This window comes from Schistocerca serialis, chromosome 3 (assembly GCF_023864345.2).
Source record: "Schistocerca serialis cubense isolate TAMUIC-IGC-003099 chromosome 3, iqSchSeri2.2, whole genome shotgun sequence".
Taxonomy (NCBI): domain Eukaryota; kingdom Metazoa; phylum Arthropoda; class Insecta; order Orthoptera; family Acrididae; genus Schistocerca; species Schistocerca serialis.
Window position 1 is genome coordinate 370743248 of NC_064640.1, and position 19449 is coordinate 370762696.

Here is a 19449-nt window from a genome sequence, read left to right on the forward strand (position 1 = left end):
GGCATGGCAAGCCGTTCCACAGGACTACATCCAGCATCTCTACGATCGTCTCCATGGGAGAATATCAGCCTGCATTGCTGCGAAAGGTGGATATACATTGTACTAGTGCCGACATTGTGCATGCTCTGTTGCCTGTGTCTATGTGCCTGTGGTTCTGTCAGTGTGATCATGTGATGTATCTGACCCCAGGAATGTGTCAATAAAGTTTCCCCTTCCTAGGACAATGAATTCACGGTGTTCTTATTTCAATTTCCAGGAGTGTAGAATCCCTTCCTTAGTGGAAGGTCATAAACAAAATGCAAAATAAACGCTTTATACAAACAGTACTCGCTGCTGCTGGTGCTCTCGCTCTGGCTGTCACAAGACAACTCTATGCAAGTAAAATATCCTTTGAACACAAACATCATACAATGATGGGCTACATAACAGCACTATGCATTTTGGCATTGTTACTTAAATGTCACGTGAAATGAATTTCAAAATGTCATCTACATATGAGCGCAAATAAAACAGTAAGATGAAAAGTTTCTGGATTGGCATGGTAGTGAGGTTGATATTTTACCCAGTTCATCAATCTGAATCAAACACAGGAAACCAAACCATTCTGAAAAGCTGAACACACAAACATACTTCAGAAACCTAATTGAAACTGGGTTGATACGATCATGCAAATGTACCAACACAACAAAAATCAATTTCATTGAGATTAGAGATTAGATTAGATGTACCTTTCATTCCAAGTGATCCATAGTGATGCCATCCCCGAAGATCTCCTCACTATGGATCAATTGGAATGAAGAGTACACTTAATCTAATCTCAATGAAATTGGTTTTTGTTGCATTGGTACATGTTGCATGATCACATCAATCCAGTTGCAATTAGATTTGTGAGATTGGTTTGTGTATGCAGATTTTCAAAATGGTTGTGTTTTGTTTGTATCATCCAGATGGATGGACTAGGTAAATTTCTTAGTTCTGCGCAATTCATGTCCAACAGAGTTACCCAACGCTGATGAAGATTTATAAGACATTTTGTTCTTCATTCCTAACAGTTACGAAATAGGGAAATGAATTCAAACATGAAGAGTATTTCAAAACTGAACCCACAACTCAAAACATGGTAAAAATGCACAATTGGTGATTAAGATGGAAGAATTAGATGATGATGTATATATTCCAGAAGAATTAAATATGTAATAACCTTTGTGCAACATTAGTGCTCACCAAAAGAAAAAAAAACATTAAAAATAAATTTCTCAGCAATGATTTTAAACATATAAAAAAGGATCTAATGGATTTTTTACATTAATGCATTGTTGTGGATAAGGTACGACACTGCTCTTCCATACTCTAAAAGAAACAGCAAGAAAACTAGTGGATGGAAGCTGTTGGCACTGCACAGCAAATTGTGATGTAGATTTCACCTACTGGAAGTAATACAGTCTTTTTCTGGGATACAAAGTGTGTTGTTCTTAGTAATTACTTCTGAAAGGTAAAACAAGGATTGGCAAATACTGAGTGAGTGTTTTGAACCAAGTGGATGAGAATATACTTGATAAAAAAATTATCCTTCGTGACAATTAAAGGTATTTTGATAGTGGGTACGCTGGATCTGAAGTATAGAGTATTGCATCATCGTCCCTGTTTGCCAGGGTTTGCACACACGAACTTCCATCCATCCCATCTAAAACAAAGTTGGTGGGAAACATTGTGAATCCAATAAAGATGTCATGTCAGTCATGAGTGGAAACTTTACGTACTTTTCTGAATTCAACTTCACAGACAGAATCAACATAATGCAAAACGATAGATCAATTGCTTTTATAGTATTCATACATATATCATTACTTAATAAATCAGTAATCAGTTTGGGCACTTCTCTGAGGAACACAAGAGCAACAGGTTTTTACTAAGCAATTAAGTGAAACTAATAATTTGTATTTACCTTGCTGCAATCCATTAACTCTTTTTATCAAGATGTAGATGGCAGTAGAAAGGTTTTATTATCAATTTATACCACATTGCATATGAAGTAATGCCAAATATAAAATTTCTATTAAAATACAGTACAAGCAGTAAATTTTCTGGGTTTGCTGCCCCATAGTCTCATATTTCTGCTGGCTGAGTCATCACACCATTCATATGCAAGTGTGCAGGGAAGAAAAATTTAACACATTCTCTAGCTATTGTCCAAAATAATTAGTTAAAGCTTAGACATTAGTATTAGAGCAGTGAAATGTAGATCAAACTATGGTGAGAATGCAGTTTTATGTCAGAGAAATGTGGTTAAAAATTAATCAGCTGTAGTGCACAAGCTCCTACAGAAAATACATTTCCCAAAATAATGACAGTCATTCAACTTAGTGAATGCTATGCTACATTTAGAAAAAAAAAGAATGAGGAAGATTAAAAAATTAATAAGCACTCCCTTAAGCCAGTAGGTTTTATTTAAACAATTGAAAATTAGACCAATACTCATAGAAAATGACATTAATGTTCAAATTGGAAAGATTGCCAATATTTTCAACAATTCTCACAAATGAGTGAAGAACATAAACAGAAGTCACTGAAAACAGCTGCTCTTCTTTTCATTTTCCATCATATCAATAGAAATATACTCCCTGTAAAGTTTCTTCCTACTCCAACGTAGTTTAACATTTGATCTTGCAGATCATACTTAGTATCAATACAGGTTCTTTAATCAATATTTTCCATCTCTTGTTAAATCCAGTAGTCTGGTAGAAGAATTTTATATGGGTTAGAGAATGCATTCAGTGGTTGACAGCATTTAAAGAAGGAGACGATAATCATCTTAATTACCAGGAGTGTTTATAAGAAAATGCAAGAACTCTACTTCTGTCTGTTTTGGGTCATTATCAAGACACCATATTAAATAAATTTGACTTACGAATTTTATTACATTTGACAATAATGCTCTTTTTCTCAGTGATCATGAGTCCTGAATCCTATTCTATAAAGTCTTTTGACTACTTTTTGTCTAATTGTTATATTTTATTGTACAAGGCAGAATGTTTGCTGGTATGCTATCATCATAAGGCAAAATATTTTAAATAACTTGGTTATCAAGTCTAAATAATTCCATTGAATAAATTTCTAAAAACAGTTACATAAAGACTTGAATTTTTTGCCTCACCTCAATGTTGAGTGAAACAGTGTTCAGAATTTTTATTGTATTATGACAACCACACCAAAGCTTTCCTCCAATGGACAGCATTCGTGTCACTGGCATTGCTGCTGTCCCAACCCCAACTGTCAGTGGGTCAGTGGTATTCCATCCACCATCTGTATTCAAGATACAATAGGAAGATGAAAAATGAGTTTGCAAATATTTTATCTAAAGGCACTTATTAATAGAAAACTTCCTATCAAATTACCTTGATAATGGAAGCTACACAGGCTTATAAGAAGCAGAGCAAATAAATACAGAGGAGGTTACTTAATAAGTGATGAAAATTTCATTCTCTTTCAGAAGGAGTAGCTGGAATGGTCCAGTCCAACACATCAAAATCCACCCTGTATTTTTTTTGTGCAGGAAGAATACAATGAAAGAAATGTAGTATCAAAATTTTAGCTGTTAAGAACACTGCAAATATTGTTTTAAAATTATTGAAATTACTCATTTTTGTTTTTTATTTATTTTTTTATTTTATTTTATTTTTATTTTGACCCAACATCAACTGGTTACAAAAAAAGGTTTTTTTTGTTCCAGTCTTCTGGATAAGTCAGAGCCTTACTTACTAGGGTTACATATTATTGGCTGGCACTTTTATCTACACAACTTTTTCTAAATTTAGTTGAGAGAACAGAGTTACATATATGGACTATACAGAGAAAAAAGTTGTTATTGCCATACTTAGATTAAGGATTCTACAGTTTGTAACAGTATTCATATCTGACATTCAAATATTTACAGTTTGTGACACAGTCTAAGACCTGAGATTACATATATTTTTAGATAGATGGTCTTCCATCATATGAGTGTACTAAATCTAGAAACTCATCTATTGAATATACAGGATTGTTTAGGAGCCATAATTTTAATTTTATTTTTAGTTTTGTAATGGGCAATTTGGAGATATTAGGATGGAAGCAATTCAGTAGTTTTATGCCTGCATAGTGAGGGCTTTTCTCATAAAGTGTTGTTCTATGAGAGATGATGTGGGGTCTCTTTCTACCTCTAGTGTTGTGATCGTGTATTTCTTTATTAAGTGTTTTGTTACTGTTTACTGCCATAATGATTATCTTCAGCACATACAGGTTATGAACAGTTAGTATTTTAAATTCTTTAAACAAATTTCTGCAGGACTCCCTGGCACATTTCTTTCCCATAATTCTAAGTGCCTTCTTTTGTAAGGTAAGTACACTTTTCATATTACCTTTACTGCTGGATCCCCATACCTCTATCCCATAACTTAGATGGGATTCAAATAGTGCAAAATATATTTGCCTCAGAGTGGTGATGTTGCAAAAAGGTGTCAGTTTTCTTAGGACATATATGGTAGTACATAGCTTTTTGCAAATATCATTCACATGATCAGACCAGTTTAACTCTGCATCTAGAGTCAGGCCAAGAAATTTGGTCGAGTATTGTTTTTTAATGTATTCGTCACCCATTAAGATTTGGTTTTGATGAGTTTTTTGCCTCCCAAGATCAAATTCAATATAGACAGATTTATTTGTTGCCTGATTGGCTGCATATGATAGTGGGTTGTACAGCCCTTCCTGGCTAGTGTGTGACTGACCATGACAAGAGAGCATAACAAGGCATAGTACAAATACCTGGAGTGACACACATGAATCTGAATCCCCTAAATCATACAAAAAATGTCAGGTAGCATTAATGTTTCAAATATAAGGCAGTTCATATTGATGGCTAAACTGCTGCATATGTAGTTCTTACAAAGGTGACTAGCAGAAGAAAATAAATCAATGTAGTGTGTGTTTGATGTTATATTACAATTTCCGTCAATCATGATGAAATATTTCTTACACATACAACATTTTATAACAATTTGTGGAGCACTGTTCTTATGATAATTTCTGAATAATGCATATATTAGTAACAATGAGTTCCTTTTTTACTACCCATACTCAACACAATAAAGCAATACCTTTTTTGAATGATGAAAACAAACATTTTCTCTACACCAGGCATACTTGATGAAAGAAAAATTAAAATTTTCTGGCACTTCACAGTAATTACTATTTTTATTTAGACAGAATTGTGGTGGAGTATAGAAACAATCCTGGTTGTTGCTCTGGTTACTAGGCTGCTCAGTGGGCATACTTAAAGAAATTTGTAAAACATGATGGTGCAAACTGATGGTGCACAAATGACGGCAATTTAAGAATACTGTTCTCCTGATAAATCTCAAATGAAGCTGTCGGAAATTATATTGTGCAACAGTTTCTTTAAAAATGTTTTCCACAGTCAAAAAAATTCTATTTTGAGAGTCACACTGTTTGTGCTGGGTGGAAGCTGAATTACAACAACTGTTTTTTCATTGTCCTCCTTAAAGACAGAGGTATTGTATGCAGATGGCAAGAGTCTAATAAAAATAATGAATTAATATCTGCAACTGGTTAGAAACTGCTTCAAATGAAATGTTAAAAATTATTCTTTCAAACAATGGACACTCCAGGTTGGAATATAAACAATATTAGGATGCCAATGGCATTCTGGTCAGAGATGCCAGTAGTAGCAGTAATGTGTACTTGAGGTATGCTTGCTTGTGTGAATGTGTGTGTGTGTGTGTTCTTCTCTCTTATGAAGAAGGCTTTGGCCAAAAGCTATAATGTTTAACAGTTTTTTCATTGTGTCTGTCTGCAGGTCACTGGCTCATCTTTATGGTGAGTAGCAATTTATCCTTTTCCCAATATTGTGAAATTATTCTTTCCTATTGCTCCAGGTATTGATAGGTCGATTATAAGATTTTTGCCACTAAACAGTCCTTTCCTAGTTTTGGTCCTAATATACCTTGAGGTCCCTGAAGACAGATCTAAAGCTGCAGAAACAGTAATTAACTCATACTTATCACTGTCATTGTTGTATATGAATGTGTCCACAATTGTCTTTGTTTTTTTTCTGTGAAATGGTAAAGTATTATTTAGTTGCAGTTCTATCACGAAACCTGACTAATCAGTATTATACATAGCAGATGTGAGGATAACAGCAAGCTCCCTCTTCACATCAGCTACAAATTAACAGCATCTCCTCTGCAGTTTTTATGGAAGTAATTTCATTCTTTGTGACCTTCTGTACTGTATGATTTCTTGAATCTAAGCAGGTGAAATATGTCTTGAAATCAGAAATTTTCATCTTAGTTATGATTCAGAGGACCATGTGTCAGATCTCCATTGTTAACAGTGCAGTTCCTCTCAATAGCAGCTCTACATGGTTTATATCTCAAGAAATCTCCTCCAAAGAACTTTGTTCTTGTTAATTATTTAAGTTGGTGGTCTATATACTATAATAATGGTAGATAATGGGACTTTGTGGCTACCCAGTACAGTAAATATTTCAGACAGTTTTTCTTTCACAGTTTTGTGAATTTCATTTTGGCATGTATTTATAGCTTTTTTTAAGTCTTTCTTCTATTTATGCAGTTCACAGTCATATTTTATGAAGAAAAAGTGAGTTTGCACACTACTTAATGTTATGTATTAAACACAGTGAATATTAATTTGGTTTTATCTCCATCATTAACACTTATCCTACTGCAAAGGCATCTGGTAATTATTTTGGATATTAAATGAGTTGAAAATATGAGTGAACGGTAACTGTGGAGAATTGTTTCAGAGAAACTATCAATGAAATCTGAAATTTGTTTTACAAATTATGACTGTGCTGAGTCATGTTATCTGTTTATAGATGCACTGTCAACCACGGATATGCCCCTGCCATGTTGGGCATACACAATCTGTTACAGCTCTGAGAGAGATATACACTTCTCCAGCACTGGCCGCTGTGGCCGAGCGGTTCTAGATGCTTCAGTCCAGAACCGCGCTGCTGCTACGGTCGCAGGTTCGAATTCTGCCTCAGGCATGGATGTGTGTGACGTCCTTAGGTTAATTAGGTTTAAGTAGTTCTAAGTCTAAGGGACTGATGACCTCAGATGTTAAGTCTCATAGTGTTTAGAGCCATTTGAACCAATTGAACTTCTCCAGCCACCTGGTGAGCTATGAATTTGGAAATTTTCAAATTTTTTTTTTTTTTTTAATGCTTGAGGGTGTCTTAGGAGCTAAAATTCTGGCAGGGTCTTTCTTTTGGTGTATTCATTCCGTATAAAAAATTTTCAAGGTATGTCTCAACATATCGGGTAGGACCATTCCATTGAAAGATTTAGCAGCCGTTATATCTGTCTCCCACCCTCAGCACTTCATCTAAGAGAATAGTGGTAGGTTTCATTCACCATATTTTATGCACTAAAAGATAATAGGACCATATGAAGTGTGGATCTTCTTAGCTACACACAAAAACCATAGTTTTAAAGAAACATGTTTCCAGTTGTAAAAAAACATAAAAGAAATTCACAAAAATGCATAAATTATTTCAATTTTTATTCTGCAGCTACACAATGCAGCAGAAATTTCACTAAAAGTCATAGGTCTTGATATTTTCTTAATTGCTTAGAAACTTAAATGGTGGAGGTACCTGTGCAGGAAGAAAGTGTTTATTGCTACTTGTAGTTGATTTCACACGTGTTGGTTCAAAATGGTTCCAATGGTTCTGAGCACTATGGGGCTTAACATCTGAGGTCATCAGTCCCCTAGAACTTAGAACTACTTAAACCTAACTAACCTAAGGACATCACACACATCCATGCCCAAGGCAGGATTCAAACCTGCGACCGTAGCAGCTGCGCGGTTCCAGACTGAAGCGCCTAGAACTGCCCGGCCGGCTTCACATGTGTTGGGAATTATCATTTTTACACATGTGTATATGCTTGGCTCAAAATGCTGTATGCTTCAACCATTCGACTGGGCTTTGATGAGATGTACTCCATAAACAGTGAGGAAACATTTGGTAAATCTCTCTCTCTCTCCCTCTCTCTCTCTCTCTCTCTCTCTCTCTCTCTCTCACACACACACACACACACACACACACACACACACACACACAGAGGGAGAGAGAGAGAGAGAGAGAGAGAGAGAGAGAGATGCAACATGTGATGACAGTGGTACACAGTGTGTACTCTACACAATGAGTTCTTTGAGGCAGTCTGTGTATACTCCTATTAGTCATGTAGCCTGTAGATTGTAGGATAGATGATGTACATTATGAAAATTTTATTTAGATATTAACAAATTGGACCTTATCTTCCACTATATGATTTGAAATAACACCAGCATTCCACCGGATAGGGTCTTCAAACTAATGTGAAAATTGTATCACTCTGTGAGCAATATGATAAGTCTTGGGTCAAGGGCTACATGTAAATGCAGAATCTTAGGAGTTGTTTAACAGGTGATTGCACATCCATTTGAATGATGTCACTCCCCTCTTGTAGTCACAGAACACACATTTGAATGTTTCTAGTAAGAGATTACTTACAATATTCATTTCCAGAAGCATTCAATGCAACCAAAGCACAGAGTTAAATCACTGTTATTTCCAATATTCTTACTAAACTGTTATTAGGAATAGTGGTTCTGAAATACAGAACTGTCAAATAACTGTAGATATAGAAGCAACAATTAGAGGAAAATAAAAAAAACACAAATCTGACAGCACAAAAAGCAGCAATTACACTACACTTGGACTTATCCATCAAAACATAAAAAAGTTTGTTAAATAAGAAGACTGACTTCTTGTATCACTGTAGGAAACTGAAAAATCTAATAGTGTTCCTGCAGATATCTAATGTATAATTGAACATGATTTGGAAATCATGGAAACTGAATAGATGGACCTAAATGGACTCAAGTAATTACTACATTAACATAGGCATAGGAGGAGTTGGTATATATACAAAAAGTGGAATAGAATCTCAGGTCATACACCTACATGAATACTGCACTGAAAAGCTCTTTGAGTGCTGCATTTCAGGAGACTTTGAAAAACACTGTGCAGTGGTTTGGACAGTGTAAAGACCCCCAATAACAACTGTTTTAAACTTCATTGTGCAATTAGAGCTGTTACTAATAAGACTTAGTAGAAATATTGGTGGTTTTTGTTTTGTGGGCATTAGACCATGGTCCAAGACATATTTTTGTGCCTAACATTTTGCCTTCAACACTAGAGATATCATCAGAGGCTATAATGACTTAGAAAACAGTTACAGTCTCAAAAAAGCTCAGCAAGCCAAACTGTTTATGTGTACCTATGCAAAGGTTGGTTCAGTACATCAGACTGCTGCCTAAGATCACAAAGTTGCACTGATGTTTGCTATGGAACTTGTAGTGTTGATCGAACCTATCAGTAACAAATCTAGCAGCCTGCCTCTGAATTGCTTTGATGTCTTCCTTTAATCTGATTGGTGGGAATCCAAAACACTTAAGCAGTACTCAAAAATGGGTTGCACTAGTGTTCCACATTCCCTGAAAAGAATATTGTCTTCCCTCCAGGGATTCCCACTTGAGTTCATGAAACTTCTCTGTAATCACATGTTGATGAAACCTACTGATAATGAATCTGGCTGCCCACTTTTGAATTGCTTTGATTTATTCCTTTAATTTGACCTGTTTGGAATCCCAAACACTTGAGCAGTCCTAAAAAATGGGTCACACTAGTGTTCCATATGCTGTGTCCTTTACAGATGAACTACACATTCCTAAAATTCTACCAATAAACTTAAGTTGACTATGAACACTACCTACTATCATCCTTACATGCTTATTCCATGTCATGTTGCTTTGCAATGTTACACTCAGATTTCAGTTGACATGACTGTACCAAGCAGTACTAATGTTGTATTGCAACATAACAGGATTGCTTTTTCCTACTCAGCCACATTAACTTACCTTTTTCTATACTCAGAGCAAGCTACCATTCATCAGAATTACAAGAAATTTTGCCTAAATTTGCTTGTATCCTCTGACAGTCACTCAACAATGACACCTTCCTGCACACCACAGCATTATCAGCAAACAGACACAAATTGTTGCTCACTATGTCTGTCAGATCATTTATATTTATGGAGAATAAGAAAGGTCCTATCATACTTCCCTGTGGCACTTCTGATGATACCCTTCTCTCTGATGAACACTCACTGTCAAGGACAAAGTACTGGGTTCTATTACTTAAGAAGTCTTTGATCCATTCGCATATATCAGAATCTATTCCACATGCTCATACCTTCATTAATAGTCTGCAGTGGACCACCATACCAAATGTTTTTTGGAAATCTAGGCGTATGGAATCTGCCTGTCGCCCTTTATTCATACATGATATCAAGTAACAAAAGGGCAAGCTGAGTTTTGCACAAGTGATGCTTTCTAAATACATGCTGATTTGTGGACAGAAATGCTTCATCTCAAAGAAATTTGTTATTTTCTAACTGAGAATACATTGAAGAATTTTGCTGCAAACTGATGTTAATGATATTGATCTGCAATATTGTGGTTCCATTCTTTTACCCTACTTATATGCATGAGTCACCTGAGTATTTTTCCAGTCACTTGGTACTTAGTGCTGGATGAGAGATTCGTGATAATTGCAATCTAAGCAAGGTTCCAATGCAGCAGAGCATTCCTTGTAACGCCAAACTGGGATTCCATTCAGGCCCTGGTAACTTATATGATTCCAACTCTTTCAATTGCTTCTCTACACCAGGGATGGCCATTACTATATTCTCTATATGGGAGTCTGTATGACATTCAGATGGCAGTATGTTTGTACAATCCACCTGCACAAATGTGTCCTTAAAGGCAAGATTGAAAACTTCAGAATGCATTTTGCTGTCTTCTATTGCCACATCAGACTCATCAGGGAGTGACCTGATAGAAGCCTTTGACTCGCTTAGCAATTTTATGTAGGACCAGAAGTTTCTCAAATTCTCAGCAAGATTCTTTGCTGAGGCATGATAGTGGTAGTTACAGTATGCTTTGTGCTGTTATGTGGTACATCTTTCAGCTGGTAAATTGTTGTCACAATGTGAGTGCCACCTGGCAGTGGTTGCAGTGTGTTGGAACTGGAGCAGTCGAAGTGATGAGTTGGCATGAGCTCATAAACAAGTACTGACTCAAGGACATGATTACTGTCACATGTGGTTGGCTAGATTGTGCAGTGGATATGTGCAATAGTGGAATCTGAGTAATGGATCACTTTGTTGGGTGTCCTGTTTCATGGTGCCATTGGAATTTGTATAAACACCCAGCATGAATAGATTGCATTTGTTGGCGACACATAGAAATTGCATTTGAATGCTGAACTGCCAGGACAACCACTTGTGCATATTTAAACCATACACCATCCAAGATTAAACTGAAAAGTATGTCTTTTCTGTTAACTAAAGTTATTTGGAGTGTAGTACTATATAAGACTGGTGTTTCATGTTAACTCTTGTTGTTATGTCCAAACTGGTGCAGTTTGGTTAACTAGAATAATATTTTTCAGCTTGTGAACACACACCTGAATTAATGGGTCTAATGCTAAGTTTACTGGAGAGAAACTGAGTTGCTTCAGTGGTACAAAAGTGCAAATGAAACTGGCAGTAAGCTTATTAATGTAAGGGCACCATGTATAACCACACAGGAGGCACTATATTACCAAATGCCACAGTAGTGACATTTATGTGCTACTGAAACAACTCAGTTTCTCTGTAGTAAACTTAACATTAGAGTTACGCTGAAAAATATTACTCTAGTTAACCAACCTTCACCAGTTTGGACATAAGTACTACACTTCACATTCAGTCTAGATTTACCCAAATAACTTTAATTAACAGAAAGGACATACTGTTCAGTGTAATCTTGGATGAAGTATGGTTTAAATATGTGCAAGCAATTGTCCTACCAGTTCAGCATTCAAACAAAGCTGGGTGTTAATTCAAATTCCAATGACATCATGAAACAGGACAGTCAGAAGAGTGAAATAGTCAATTACTGCACATGTCTGCTGGAAAAAATAGCCAACTGCTGGGGTATCGTCAAGTGAGCACTTGCTCACAAGTTCACAACAACTGACCACCTCACCCACTCCAGTCCCAGCACCCTGTAACTAGTCCTAAGTGGTGCTCGTATCATGGTAATGATGCACCAACAGTAGGATGTGACACCTAATGGCTCAGGTTTGTGCATTGATCTTCTTAGATACACACAAATTTCTACTAACTTTTGCCTATCATCATCTGTGCATTGCTTGTTGGGCAGAGAGTGCAACAGTCTCTGCTTCCTCAGCAATTTCCAAATTTTGCTATTAAACCACCATGGGTTTTTTCCATCCTAGATCCAATTACCAGGACATACTTCTTCAGGGCATGATTTATAATTTGTTTAAACTTTGCCCATAATTCCTTTACATCCATCATACTGAAATTAAATGATGTCCTTTCATTTTGTAAGTGCATTGCTAACAAATGCTTATATGTTCCTTCTATGAAAAATACTTCCTAGCCTTCTTGATGGATTTATTAACTTTAGTAACTGTCATTGTTATGATAACATCATAATCACTAATCCCTATCTCTATACTGACGCTGTCAATGAGGTCAAATCTATATAAAACTATTTAAAAATTTCCATAACATATAGGCTTCAAACTAGCTGCTCAAGCCAGTTTCCAGAAAATGTATTGGAAAGCACTTCACAAGAATGCCTGGCTGTATCACCTGAAATGAAACCATCAATGTCCCAGTCTATACATGGTGTGTCAAACTCACCTTCAGTTAATACTGAATTACCGAGTTACTGTGCGTAGACTTCCTTTGAAAGATTCTAAAACTGTCACAATAAAACCAGGTGTCCAGTAAAAACATCTGATAATTAACTTAAGTTCACTCAGACCTGTTACAAGCATCCAGATAACTTCACAATCAGGGTGTTTTCATCTTGATAGACACGATATTTTTGTCAACTGCAATGAACATTTCTCCTCCTATGGTGTCTACTCTGTCTTTTTGATATGCATTCCACACCTCATTAAATATGTCACAGATTTATACTTTAGGTTTCAGCCAGCTTTCAACTCTGATAATAATTTGAGCACAACAATTTTCTCGAAGGGCAGTAAATTCAGCAGCCTTTTTATGAATACTTCAACAGTTTACTGATAAAATTTTGACAGTTAAAGTGTCTTTATTTTGTACATGGTCTGATTCTGCTCTCTGCATTTTGATTGGTGAGCATTAATCACAGTACCTCAAACTGACACCTAGTCTAAAAAAACCTCCATACGCGCTCCACAAGTACTCTGCTACATGAGTAGCTACTTCCTTTGTGTAGTGCACCTCTGACCAGTCAAGGGGAGTCCTACAAAAATTACCCATCCCATAAAGTAGGCCAGAAATCTGTAGCCAAGATCATCACACAATTGACAAAACCTTTGGGTAAGACCCTTGAGTCACCTCCAAACCAAAGGATCACTATCAGTCCCAGGAACAATGCTGCAGATTGTGAGCTCTGCTTGCACTCTCTGTGCAAGGCCAACAGTCTTCACCACTTCTGCCAGCATCCTGTATGAAGCAAGGGTGGCCTCAGAACCCAAATGACAGATGTCATTGGTGCTGATATAAGCTAGAACTTGTAGACGGCTGTACCTTGCTTGTTCAACAGCCACAGGCAGGAACTCCTGTACATCTCAGATGATTTCCATTAGTGGCCATAATGCACCAAACATTGAAACTCCCTATAACTAGCAAATCCCACACACCCATGTGCCTGTTCAGATTCTGCTGAAGGTGCAGACACCTGTCCACTCAGAGGATGTATGGGCAAGTGCAATTCGCCAGCCTGCACATTGACTCTCTGCCTCGAGCAATGCAAATATGAATTGTGTGGTTGGTAGAAGTTACTGGGAAATAACTGTATGTAGAGATATCAGTATTGATTTCATTCAGATTGGTTCTGATCAAGGGCACTTAGTGTTATTAATGTCCAGCCTTAGTTTCATCCCTAACTGCAAAATTCTCAGTTGCAATAGGATACAGTGCAACACCAATTGATAATTTATTTGTTAATCCAATTATCTTGCATGAAATCAACATGGTTCTATAATAAATGTTATACCTCACCTTGAGGGTCAAATATCAGCAATAAAGGATCCCAATTAAATAAATTTCACTAAAACTGGAATAGTAAAATTTCACAGAATCGTAAATGCTAACACAGTTACATTATACAGAGAAAATTTACAGAATGAACAAGATGAGAAATTTAATGACTTACTGAAATCTTCCTTACAACACTATGAATCAAGTTTTCCTTTACAGTAGGTCAGGGACAAAAACAGAAGAGGCTGAGAGAAGGAGTGGTAAATATTTGGAAATAAAGTATACTTAGTCAGGAAGAGAGAGCTTTATTTAATGTATAGGAGTAGCTCTTATCTGGGCTTAAAAGAGCAAACTACTCCCAGCCACATACTTCAAACACATGTTAAGTTGTCATAGCAGTATACAGCTCTGTGTCATTGTAAAGCAGAATAATGTCAATTGACAACTTGACTTTCTACCTACTTTACAATGAAATCTTCACAGTGTTACATAGTAGACATTTAAATTGCAGTTGTCCCCTAAGATTTTTTGTGCATAATATCTGCTCCAACTTATTTGGCTTACTTGAGGACTGGGTTATTACCAGCAGTTATGACTGCATATTTCATCTACCATCACAGCACAACTCAACAGAGATGTAATGAAAAGTTAGTGTCCCGGTAAGGCAATGTGCATTATATTGAGAAGTGGGCCACAGAAGTTACTTTCTACTATGATTAAGCTCTTGCTGATTTCACTCTGGTTTTACTTTGTTTTCTTCACAAAATCTGAAAATAATGTCTTTCAAGTCATCAAAGATGACATGAACTGGAGTTTATGTGTAAAAAGTCAAGATACTAGCATACAATCAAACAAAATGATCAGTTCCTGACAGTTTATGATTTTTCACCTTGAACATTTATTTTGCATTAAGAAAAATTGCTTATTTTGTATTATCACATAACATTGTTTTGCTGGGAATGAGGAGGATATACAAAACATTCTACCATTTTTGTATGTGTTTGAACAAAATACACATCTAGCATTAGCCAAATGTGTTTGCTCTAGTTAGCTGTTTAACACAACACTTTTATGCTCTGGTATTGCTGTCAGGCCATGGTGACAACAATATGCCAAGAAATATTCAAGTTTTTTGTGTGCTTTCATCTCTTTTGCAACATTTTCATTTTTTATGCAAATAAAAGTGTTTTGATCAATACTGACTTTAGCTCAACATTTTACGTAATAGATTATAATGGTAGGCTTTAAAATAAAAGAAAAATAAGAAAACTGTCTCTTACTTGAGTCTCTAGTGTACACTGTGATATCTCCATTTGCTAAGGACACAAAAACTCTATTGTCCAGGTATCTGAAAAAAAAGATCATTAAAAATACAGTGTTAATATGTGACTGCTACATTTAATGGAATAGATTCTTAGGATATTAGAAACTGTTTTAAGGAAAAGAGTTACAGAGATAAAATTATTGATCTTCTTTCATATCAGGGCACTCAAGTAAGGGCCTGGTTGGATAAAAATCATCTCACACATAATCCTATGATGAATTCTGTGACATGTAATGGCAAAGGTCATAAGCAAGAATGTAATTGGCAACACAAAACTTGTTATTTAGTAAAGATTTTAACTATCACAAATAATTTTGGTACCATGTTCTCTTCCAGTAATTTGATGATATTCATCTAGCTTATTAAATGTTTTGTAAATAATATATTGCATACTTTTCTTGTTTAGTGTTCAGGCACAAACAGAATCATGGTAATATTTAAATGAATCTGTAAAGACGGGAATGCATTAATGATGGATAAAATCTGGACTGACACAATGTGGATATTATGCCTGCAGCAATAGGTACAAGAAATATCACCTATCACCTATCACTAGAACAAAAACTTCTGCTAATGCAATGGAAGAGTAACAGTAGAAGTGACTGGGATTAGTAAACAATAGGACAACTTAGGGATAAGAGGTGGTATATGCATGTCTTTATGATAGACACACACACAGGGTGTACATAAAGTCCAGGAACACTTTCAATTATTTATTGCACAAGAACCAAACATTGTACACATATCATACATATGTCATTTTGAAGAGAAACCCTGAAAGTTTTTTCATGTATACCACCACAGTGTTGTTTGGTAATCTGCTGATAGTCAGTGCTAGTCACAAACATGGCAAGTTCAGGTGCGGAGTTCTGCTTTCTGTGTGTTGGAGTTTGACAAAAACAATAGATGTTTAGAACCAAGTACAGTAAGAAGCCACCAACAAGAAAGGCCATTTACCACTGGCACAACAAATTTGCTACAACGGGTTGCTTGTGCCTGGCAAAGAGAAGCTGACGTCTCAGTGTGAGTGAAGTGAATGTGGAGCATGTACAAGCAACATTCATAAGGAGTCCAAAGAAATCAGCGCATTGTGCATCCCATGAACTCAAAATGGCTCCAATGACACTGTGGGAAGTCCTACGACAGAAGCTGTAGATGAAACCATTCAAATTGTAGCTAGTGCAGAAGCCCAATGATGATGACAAGGACAAGGGTTTTGAGTTTTGTTCGCAGTTGCAACAGTTGAATGAGGATGGAGATAGCATTGTTGACCTCTTAATTTTTAGCGATGAAGCCACTTTTCACACTAATGGGAAAGTGAATAGGCATAATTGTTGAATCTGGGATACAAAGCATACACACAAATGCATTGAATTTGAGTATGATTCCCCAAAGGTAAATGTTTTTTGTGCCTTGCCACATCAAAAACTGTATAGGCCATTTTTCTTTGCTGAGAACAATGTCACTCGATATTCCAACTTGGACATGTTGCAGCAATGGCTGATGCCTCAAATGCTGTTGGACTCTCCGTTCATCTTTCAGTAGGATGGGGCTCCACCCCATTTTCTGTGGTGTCACCACCAGACACCACACTTGCTAGGTGGTAGCCTTTAAATCGGCCACGGTCCGTTAGTATACATCGGACCCGCGTGTCGCCACTGTCAGTGATTACAGACCGAGCGCCGCCATACGGCAGGTCTAGAGAGACTTCCTAGCACTCACCCCAGTTGTACAACCGACTTTGCCAGCGATGGTTCACTGACAAAATACGCTCTCATTTGCTGAGACGATAGTTAGCACAGCCTTCAGCTACATCATTTGCTATGACCTAGCAAGGCGCCATGTTCAGTTACTATTGATATTGTGAATAATGTACAGTCAAGAGCGACGTTCACCATTTATGGATTAAAGTTAAGTATTCCACCAGCTATGTCCGTTTTTCTAAATTTTAATTTCCTTGACCTGTTCCATACCTCACGCCAGCCTGCGTGAGCTAAAATGCGTGGCTTTCGGCTTCCTCTAATAACACGGTGTTGGCTCTCCTGCCAACCCACAACATTGGCGACGAGCCAATACCGCATTCGTAACTATACTGCCCTGATTTACTTGTGTAATGGCTTCGCCCCATCTCCAGATGTACTGTCCGAATTTTATCGCTTACTGAATCAGCAGACACAGGCCTTACTGGATGCTCTTGGACAGCTCATCCAGGGTCAACGTGCGCTGCAAAACGATGCGGCAGCCGCTGCTCCATTGCTAACGCGGCCACAACATGCAGTTGCACCAACTTTTCGTTCTTTTGATGCTGCGCTGGAAAGATGGACGAAGTGGTCACACCAATTTGGATTCCATCTCACCGCCTACAGAATTCAAGGTAATGAGCGGCAGCCTTTTTTGTTGTCCTCCGTAGGGGTGCACAGGTACCGTGTGATAGTCAAATTATTTCCCCGACGCGACGTAGCAACTCTGTCCTACGACGAAATTTTGTCTGCATTAGATGCATATTTCAAAGAATCAGTCAATGTAGTTGCCAAACGGTATACCTTCTTTCGTACAAAACGTACGGCAGGTCAGACTAATCTGGAGTGGGTTGCAACCTTGCAAGGCCTTACTAGGGATTGTGCTTTTGAGTGTCAATGTGGACTCCCTTATTCAGATACTATGGTGCATGATGCAATTGCACAGAATGTTTCTGATGTTCATATACGGGAACAGATTTTGAAACTAGTCAATCACTCCCTTCAACAAGTGATGGACATATTGGATCGGCAGGACACACTTGACTTTGCTCAGGAATCATTTGAAACTTCGCCACCCATGTGTCAGGTTAACCGGCCCGCCGGGTGAGCTGCACGGAACAGTAAACAGTCCTCGTGCCCGACCATGCCACTACCGCCAGGCTCACAGCCATGTGTACCGCGCCGGCAAGCAAATGCAGTGCTAAAATCATGCCCGCGGTGTGCTACTAGACATTCGCATGAGAATTGCCCGTCACGCCAAGCTATTTCTTTTACTGTAATAAAAAAGGACATGTTCAGAGTGTTTGCCAGAAAAAGCTCTGATCGGCAACTCAAAATTATTCCAGGCCCTTTGCTTCGTGCCGGAATCGGAATCGAACCAAGGATACTCAGGCTCGCGACACTTCGCCCACGGAAATTCATGTAGTTCATGCCACTCCGCCCAGTGCCACTCTCTCTAACAGTGACTGTGTTCATCCCACAAACAGTGTGCGTTGACATCGCAGGAACTCCTGTCAAGTCGCAAGTGATTTTGCACCAGTGTCAGTTCATGTTGCACGAGACAGTCGCTCTTGTCATCAGCAGGGCAATAAACTTTTTGTGGACTTGGACATTAACGGCAAAGTGATACTATTCCAGCTTGATACTGGGGCTGCAGTTTCACTGATCAATCAAGACACTTACAAACTGCTGGGCACACCTCCATTGCGTGCCGCAACTGTTAAGTTAACTACCTATTCAGGTCACAAGATCCCTGTGTTAGGACAGTGCAGCCTTCTTGCAACATACAAGGGACAAACAAAACTTGTGTCATTTTATGTCCTTCATTCTTCTTCTGCAGTGAACTTGTTTGGTTTAGATTTATTTCAGTTGTTTAACTTGTCTATGGTAAATCAGGTCCTATCAGTGAACCAGACTGTGCCTTCCGACAGTGTTTCTCGTCTATGTGAAGAATTTGCAGACATTTTTGCACCGAGCCTTGGTTGCGCTAAGAACTATAAAGCACATTTGGAACGGAAAGTAAACGTGGAAACGAAATTTTTCAGAGCGCGCAATGTTCCCCACGCATTGCGTGATGGGGTCACAAAAACGTTACACAATTTGGAATCACAAGGTGTAATTGAATGTGTGCAGGCTTCTCTCTGGGCATCACCCTTAGTAATTTTGCCAAAACCTTTTGCAAAATTCAGACTTTGTGTGGACTTCAAGGCAACAG

General features: G+C 37.5%; 1 protein-coding gene across 3 annotated transcripts in view; it reads right to left on the reverse strand.

The window, feature by feature from the left end:
• Positions 1–19449, reverse strand: part of LOC126470192 (rho guanine nucleotide exchange factor 17) — a 649655-nt gene that overhangs the window by 35775 nt on the left and 594431 nt on the right. For all 3 annotated transcript variants that reach the window (XM_050097851.1, XM_050097852.1, XM_050097850.1), the window contains 2 exons: positions 15452–15519; positions 3155–3303 (listed from right to left, as the gene is read on the reverse strand). In XM_050097851.1, the coding sequence (XP_049953808.1) occupies positions 3155–3303; positions 15452–15519 (217 nt within the window). The remainder of the gene's footprint in view (positions 1–3154; positions 3304–15451; positions 15520–19449) is intronic.